This window comes from Caloenas nicobarica, chromosome 6, assembly GCF_036013445.1.
Source record: "Caloenas nicobarica isolate bCalNic1 chromosome 6, bCalNic1.hap1, whole genome shotgun sequence".
NCBI lineage: Eukaryota > Metazoa > Chordata > Aves > Columbiformes > Columbidae > Caloenas > Caloenas nicobarica.
Genome location: NC_088250.1, coordinates 2,314,081 through 2,322,193, shown reverse-complemented (window position 1 = coordinate 2,322,193; position 8,113 = coordinate 2,314,081). Strand labels below are relative to the sequence as shown.

The 8,113-nt window shown below is 49.6% G+C and overlaps 1 protein-coding gene across 2 annotated transcripts; it reads left to right on the top strand.

Moving 5' to 3' along the window:
* The first annotated feature begins 2,560 nt into the window (after positions 1-2,560).
* On the top strand, positions 2,561-7,581 carry LOC135990134 (caspase-8-like). 2 transcript variants are annotated; one of them, XM_065637561.1, is made up of 8 exons: positions 2,561-2,897; positions 3,359-3,464; positions 4,785-4,923; positions 5,009-5,065; positions 5,392-5,459; positions 5,660-5,795; positions 6,294-6,750; positions 7,031-7,581. In XM_065637561.1, exons 1-8 carry the CDS (start codon positions 2,590-2,592, stop codon positions 7,164-7,166), a joined length of 1,407 nt encoding a protein of 468 aa, XP_065493633.1. In that variant the 5' UTR covers positions 2,561-2,589; the 3' UTR covers positions 7,167-7,581. The 2 variants fall into 2 exon arrangements, with proteins under 2 accessions (XP_065493633.1, XP_065493632.1); XM_065637560.1 differs by having other exon boundaries at positions 6,249-6,750; positions 7,031-7,580.
* The last annotated feature ends 532 nt before the right edge of the window (positions 7,582-8,113 follow it).

Sequence of the window (8,113 nt, the reverse complement as noted above, 5' to 3'; positions counted from 1 at the left end):
TTCCTCCTTCAGCCTCTGGCTGGGAGGCCAAATGCCACAGCAAACCAGTCCTGGCACTCAATTCTGTGGTTTGTTTTCAGCCAACGGAAGTGCTGCCACCAGAAAGTGCAGTCAGGAGGCTGGTAGGAGAGCGAAGTCGGAGAGTTGGAGTCCTGCAGGCTTAAGCTGCAAGAAGGCAAGGTCAGAGCGGTGCTGTTTGAAAAGGGAGATGCTTAGAGGAGTCAGGGAGGACTGTTGGCTGCGGAGATGGAAATAATGTTGTTCACTGGCATTAATCTTTGCATCTTGCTACCTGTTTGTTCAGTTTAACGTCAGTTTCCCACCTTCCCTGGGGAGTTTGTCCTTCTCTCCACCGTAGTGGTTTTGGGGTAGCTTGTTAACGTGCCGCCCTGGGGAGCGGGAGGAGCTGCCCATGTTCAGGTTGCTGCTGCCAGGTTCTCCCGTTGCACAGGCTGCTGGAAGGATGGGCTTTCCCACTGCCTGGATAAGGGTTCACTCTTCGCTCTCAAAACAATGCAAAATTCCAGTATTGCGGAGTTTTGATTAGTTGAACTGCTGGCTGGCTGTGATCTGGAAGATCTCCTGCAGGAAATCTTGAAACCTGGGGAGAAGTGGCAACAAAATACACCCCATTTAGGAGATGAAGCTCTGCAGCAGGGAGTCCAGAGCTCGATTTTTCTCAGGAGATACTTGGTGTTCAGCCCATGCTGGTTATCCTTTTCTTGTCGACCCCTAACTAGTATGGGCACATCCTCCCTGAAATTATTCAGATCTGCCTCTCTTGAACTAGAGGTGTGTCAGATTACGAACAGAGAATGGCATGTTTAACCCGCAATGACTTCTGTGCGATGCGCTAAAAACCAAGAGATCATCAGGAATTCCCAGATGCTCATTTCTGTGTGTCATTTCTGGAATGGTACATTTGTTTCTCCCTGTGTCTGGTCTGTTATTGGCAGCCGCAGGAATTCCCCGAGCCTGGCTGGCTCCTGTGGGTGCCAGCTGGAACACAGGGTGTTCAAAAAAATGGACCCAGTTTGAGATTGGAATTGCTTTGAAATTGCATCCATCTTTTTGAAACAGCCCCTACATTCCTAGCTAGATGGAATGTTACTCTCTGCACGTCTGCTGAGCTTGGCCTAGGTCTGTCACATTAGTTAAGTATTTGTGGAGCAACTTCATGTTCAGGCCTGATTTCTCCGGGCATGTCAGCGCAGAGAAGGATCTGTACCTGTTTACTGGGAAGAGCTTGTTTTAACGTGACTTGAGGGCAGGGGCTGTTAAAAGGTGTCTTGCCATCTTCATATGACTTCCACCTTCGACCCAGCTTGCCACACGTGCAGTAATTGAATGTCTTGTGTGGGCAGAGGGAGCCCCGGGGACCTGCACGAGCAGGTTCAGTTTTCTCAAGCCCGGGCTGCAGCACGCCGACAGAAAGCTGTTTTTCCCTGGGTGCAAACTCAGAATTCACTGATCTCTCTGCCAGCTCAGGTAACCTCCGTGTCCTCCTCCCAGAAAAACTGCAAATTGTCAAACCCATTGAAGGTAAGAGGACGATTTTCCTTCTCTCGTCAGCAGGAAGGGATTTTCCGTTAATTTGCCAACTAACTCGTTGTCGGGGTGTGTGCAGTGGGGTGTGCTGTGCCGTAAGAAGCAGCAGTATTGGGCAGGCTACATCCCAGCCAGCTCTTCAGTGCCGCTTTCTCCTTGCCTTGCTTTCACAGCACTAAGTGCGAGGCTTCTTCTGCGGGGGGGACAGCAGGGTGACCATGAGCCAGCACTGGGCCCTTGTGGCCAGGAAGGCCAATGGGACCTGGCGGGGATTAGAAGAGGGGTGGTCAGTAGGTCAGAGAGGTTCTCCTGCCCCTCTGCTCTGCCCTGGTGAGACCCCATCTGGAATATTGTGTCCAGTTGTGGGCCCCTCAGCTCCAGAAGGACAGGGAACTGCTGGAGAGAGTCCAGCGCAGCCACGAAGATGCTGCAGGGAGCGGAGCATCTCCCGTGTGAGGAAAGGCTGAGGAGCTGGGGCTCTGGAGCTGGAGAAGAGGAGACTGAGGGGTGACTCATTCATGGGGATCAACATGGAAAGGGTGGGTGTCAGGAGGATGGAGCCAGGCTCTTCTGGGTGACAACCAGTGATAGGACAAGGGGCAGTGGGTGCAAACTGGAACACAGGAGGTTCCACTGAAAGATGAGAAGAAACTTCTTCCTGGTGAGGGTGCCAGAGCCTGGAGCAGGCTGCCCAGGGAGGTTGTGGAGTCTCCTTCTCTGCAGACATTCCAACCCGCCTGGACACCTTCCTGTGTAACCTCATCTGGGTGTTCCTGCTCCGGCGGGGGGGTTGCGCTGGGTGAGCTTTGAGGTCCCTTCCGACCCCTGACACTGTGATCCTGTGAATCCCCCGCGACTCGCCCGCAGGGCCGGCGGTGCTGCTGAGCGCTCCCTCCCGGCCACACCCGCGGTTCCAGGGCAGGCCGGGCGGGCTCCGGCTCGCTGCCGCTGCGGCGGCGGCAGAACTACAGCTCCCAGCGGCCCGGGCGCGGGCGGAAGCGGCCTCGGGCCCGCCCGGCCTGGAGCTGCCCGGCCCCGGCCATGGAGCTGCCCCGGACGCGGCTGCTGGCGCTCAGCGAGGAGCTGGACGGCGCCGAGCTGGAGGCTCTCAAGTTCCTCAGCCTGGATCACGTCCCCATGAGGAAGCTGGAAGGCGTGCGGAGGGCGCAAGACTTGTTGGAGGTGCTGCAGGAGAAGGGGATGCTGGAGGCGGGGAACCTCTCCTTCCTCAGGGAGCTGCTCTACCGCATCGGCCGCATGGACCTGCTGGCTGCCCAGCTGGGCTGCAGCCGCCAGGAGATGGACAGAGAGCTGCGCATCCCGGGCAGGGCACAGGTGTCGCCGTACAGGTGAGCGACCCGGGAACACAGGGGCTGAGGGGAAAATCAAAACATCTACCCAGTAATGGGGAAAAAAAAAAAACAAACACACCACCTGAGCCGCACCTTTCCGAAATACGGACCAGCTCCCAAAACCTCCCAGGGCTGTGGTGACTGCGGCTGAGTCTTTGTGCTCAGCTCCGGGAAGCAGCAGCACGGTTTGGGTTTTAGGAAAGCTCAGATCTTTTTTAATCGCTGTTGAAAAAAAAAAAAAAAAAGACTTCTGGTTGTCCAAGAACTGGCATCCCCATAGTTAAAAAGTTTTTTGTAAAAACGATGCGTGCTTGCGGGGAGGCAAAGGGGGCAATTCAACAGTACAGGGTTAAATTATGAAGAGTACAGGGTTAAATTATGAAGAGTACAGTGTTGAATTATGCTAAAGGACATGCTTGGGAACAGGTTGAACCAGTATCCTCCACGTTTTTTTCCAGATACCTGCTTTTTCAGCTGTCAGAAGACATCACTAAAGATGAGCTGAACTCCTTTAAGTTTCTTTTGGGGCGAGAATTACCAAAAGGCAAGCTGAACCCCAAGACGGTAAGAATTACTTTAATTTTTTTTTTTTTTTTTCATTATTATTATAATCCCTAGAGGCATTTGGGTTGCTCCGAGGAAGATGAGCGTGACTCTTCTTATGGTGAGAACCCCGTAAGGAAAAGGCCGCGGCTGGAAAGGGCCTGTGGGCTGTGCGTCACGTGTGGGACGTGTCCGTGTCCTGTGTCACAGCCCAGATGCGCCGGGGAAGGCTGATGAGCACATTCACCCATCTCACCCAACCAGTTTTCTTTTGGCTGCTTTCTGAGCCGTTGCCAAACACAGAAGATCCCCCGCTGTGGCGATTACTTTATGCTTTTGTTCTGTTTATTTCCAAACTTGGAAAATACGGATCTAAGCAGCAGCTCCTTACTGAGGCCGTGGTTACAGAGAACTTTGAAGGAGATGCAGCTGCTCTCATGCTACCTCAGCCTGCAGTTCTGACTGCTGGGTGCTTTGTTCTGCTAAAAATTATTTTAACATTTTTCCCTCTTTTCTTAGAGGAGAGACTGTGACCATCTAGCGATAACTGTTCCAGTAAATCCTTGGGCTGTTTGGCAAGAGCTCCTGTCCCTTGGGTCCCCTTTCGCTTCTCCATACCTGTGTGGTTATACCCATTTTCACTGTTGCTCAAGATGGTCACTACAGTGATTCTTATGTTTCAGTTAAGTGCACAAAATAGCCACTGGACGCCAAATGAACGTCATTAAAAATAACTTATTCCTATATTGTAGTTGTTACCAATCAAAGGAATGAATCACGTCAGCAATTACTAGCCTAAGGATGTGTAAATCCTGTGAGCAATTACTAACCTCATCGTAAGCTCGTTATAATATAAAAAATCATGCCCACAAGTGCAAAGAGCCCTGCCCAAGTGAAGATCCTAACCCGTGAGCACGCGTAGTATGAGAAAAATGATTGTGTAACTGTGTGTAAATGACTAACCAGTCCTGGAAGGGGCGTGGAAACGTGGAGAGGTACTGACCCAAATTGACATGGTAAGTGATGTGAGCTCTGTGAAGAAGGTGCTGGCTTTGTGGTTTGACCACCCAGCACCCGACATTGCACAGTCTCGTAATAAAACGATATTTTGACACCAGGTCAAGAGCCCTGCTTTTGGGACAACAATATGATTGCCATTAGATCTCCTGGATTTGCTCTGATTTGATCTCGGCATCTCTGAGCTGCAGAGGTGCAATTAGTATGTTCTGAGAAGACGTGTATTTAGGGCACGCGTAGGTTTTGTTAAACTAGGTTTAACTGGCTCGGCTGAGATCTCAACTCAACGTGCCCCAAGAGCAAACTGCCTTTCTGATTCCCCAGACAATGCTCGACCTGTTCATTGAGATGGAGAAGAAGCAGATTTTGGCAGAAAACAACCTGAGTATCCTGAAGCGTCTCTGTGCAGAAATTAACATCAGCCTGTTGAAGAGAATTGAAGAGTATGAATTAAACGTAGTTGGTAAAATAAAACAAAACGGCCTCTTTCCCATAGTTACTCTAGAAGTGACAAGCAGGTATCATTCAGGACTGATAATGCTTTTCAGGTGAAGAACCGATGATCATCACAGAGGAAGAGAGGGGCAGCTCAGGAGCCCCAGGAGGTAATTGAAACGCTTGAAAAACTGATTCGATTTTTTGCTCTTCTTCAGCTTTTGGAGTCTCTGTGCCACTTGCATCTCGTTTCTGTACACAGGTGCCTCTCTAAAAAGTGATCAAGTATCCAGTTACTGACTGACTGATCACAATACATTTTAATTACTGATCTAGTGGTTTATAGCTAAGAGGGACAGCCATTCAACCTCAGTTCACTGTTTTCAGAGAACAGTTTTACCCCAGGAGATACTTGTGGAAATGCAGAATAGGAGCAGAGCTTCTCTCCTTTCTCTAGCGCTGCTTTCTGTACTGACCCGTTTTTGTCTGTATTCAGCCCATGCCAGGTGGCCGGTGTCACCTGTGGCACTGGATTCTCCTGCCAGCTGGAATGAACCTTCCCAGGTGAGTCAGTTTGTTTCTTAGAAACATCATCACTCTGTCTCAGAGGAGCTCATCCCTCTGAGATGTCTCAGAAGAGCTCATAAGCCCAGCTGTTAAAAGCACTGTCTAGAAAAAGAAAAACGCACCTCTCTGTGCCGTCCTTTATTCTGAACCTAAGTCACAGGCGCAATACTTTCACCGCTAATCTTTCTTTTGAACAGCTTCAAGCTTACAAAATGACCAGCCGCCCCCGTGGGGTGTGCCTGATCCTGAATAACCACAGCTTTGCAAAAGCCAGGGAAGCAGTGCCAGAACTCCGAGACATGAAGGATCGGAATGGGACACACATGGATGCAGGTACAGGGAACGTGAAAGACGAGTTTGCGTGTCCTCTTCAAAAAGAGAAGCCTGATTTCTTTTCCTGTACTGAAGGTCTGTATTTCAGTCTTCCCTTTCTAGGATACTTTTGTTGTAGTGGCTGAGTCAGCTCTGTTTCCTGTGCTGACAAACCCCAATCAAGCTTTTACTGACTGGCTGAGAACAATTCACCAGCATTTTGCTGTTTTGCTGAGGTTGCTGTAACCTTAAGAAGCAACCTGAGCTTTACAAGGTAGGCCAGCTCTGCATCAGCCTTATGCATACTTCTAAAATACGCAGAGTCAGAACCAGGAATGTAACTACCTGCGTAGTAGTCTAGCAGGATTAAAACAAAAAAAAAAGATCATTTCTCTCTAGAAATGCAATTTGCAATGGCAGAGTCTAACTTTCAAATAATGAACCAGCTCCAATGCCCCTCTGTTTGCTTTCCAGAGGCTCTGAGAAGAGTCTTCAGCAAGCTGCATTTTATAATCGTAGAACATAAAGACCTCACTGCCGAAGAAATCCGTAAGATTGTGAACTTACTCCGGCGCGAAGACCACAAGGACAGAGACTGTTTTGTTTGCTGTGTCCTGTCTCATGGGAAAAAAGGCATTATATACGGTGTTGATGGGCAGGAGGTGCCGATCCAGGAGCTCACCATGTCTTTCACTGGGCACAATTGCCCCTCGCTTGCTGGAAAACCCAAAGTCTTCTTCGTTCAGGCCTGCCAAGGCGATGCTTGCCAGAAAGGTGTGACCATCGAAACGGATTCTGCAGAGCAGGATTCTTCCCTAGAAACAGATGCGAGATTCCAGCTGGAGTGCATCCCTGCGGAGGCAGATTTCCTCCTGGGCATGGCCACCCTCCAAGATTATGTGTCCTACAGGAACCCGCGGCAGGGGACCTGGTACATCCAGGCCTTGTGCCAGCACTTGGAGTCCAGCTGTCCTCGGTAATTATGCATAAGCTGCTTTTTTTGGCAACACCTGCATTTTCCTTTTGAATAGCAGGACTTGGATGAAAAGGCTGATGATCCGCAGTGGGAGCGCTCGCTCGGCATGAAAAGTCATGTAGGGCAGAGCAGCACCGCACAGATTGTTCAGGGTTTATCTAACTGCCTCAAAGCCTGTCTAAAACAGGAGCCGGTAGTATAGATCAAGAGGTACAAGAATGTGGTAATTTTTCTGCCGTTAGCTGTCTCCCTCATAGAAACCTTACGTGTGTTTTTGCAGAGGAGAAGATATTCTCACCATCCTGACAGCGGTGAACCAAGAGGTGAGCAGGAAGAGCGGCAAGCCCAATGCAGAGAAGCAGATGCCACAGCCCAGTTTCACACTGAGGAAAAAACTCATCTTTCCCGTCAACTAAAGGGGAGGGAACCGCGTGGCAGCGGGAGCCACCGCAGCCCGGGAGCAGCTGCAACCAGCCAAGAGTTCAGTAAAACCTCACAGGCCTTCAGCGCCCGGCTCTTACCGCAGGAGCAAATGTTTTGTTGGAAATACAGCTGAGGAGTGACGGCCGTGAGAAATCAGTGTTAATATCTATGACAGTTTATACTTGAGAATGTCTCTGAGCTGGTCTCCGATTTGTGGTTTGCTAGTTAAAATACGCTTGGGGTTCTCCCTCAGCTGTACCATGCTGCTCTCGCGTTAGGAAGGCCTCTTTCCAATGCAAATTTTAAGACAAGTATTGTTAAGCCTTGTGTATTTTATGCCTAGCTTTTGCAAAATAAAGGGGGGGTGCTGCAGATTTTATAGGCTGTAATCAGCTCGCAGTGTGTTTTGTTACTTGTCCACACCATTTAAAATCATTTATTTTAGTGTCTTGGTTCACCCCAAGGAAGAGCCAAGCGCTTGGACCTCCAGCAGCCTCAGCAGTTCAGAGTTCGTGGTATAAAAACTGGGGGAATTTTCCAGCAAGAATGAATGCATGCCACAAAAAAGGTCTTCTTGGGAATCTCTTCCTATAATGAGTTATTAATCTGATGAGGAATTCCTCACAGTCAGGAATCAAGCCTGTTCATTAGCAAGCTCCACAATTAGTCTCCTCGTATGAAGCAAGCGCCAAGGCAGCCGGAACGCTACGGCAGCTGCACAGACCAATGACCCCTCAACTGCAAGAGTTACACGTATTTTCAGCAAGTGGAGACGCCAACCTCCACAAAAGGCCTTATTTCTATTCACTTTTGCACCAACCTAATATAAAATGCTATTTAAAGGCCCTTGCTCTTGGGAGATGGTTGAAAGTACAGTATCACTGCAGAATATCTTTTCAGAATTTCCAAACTCCCACTGATTGAGGTAGCTCAATAAACC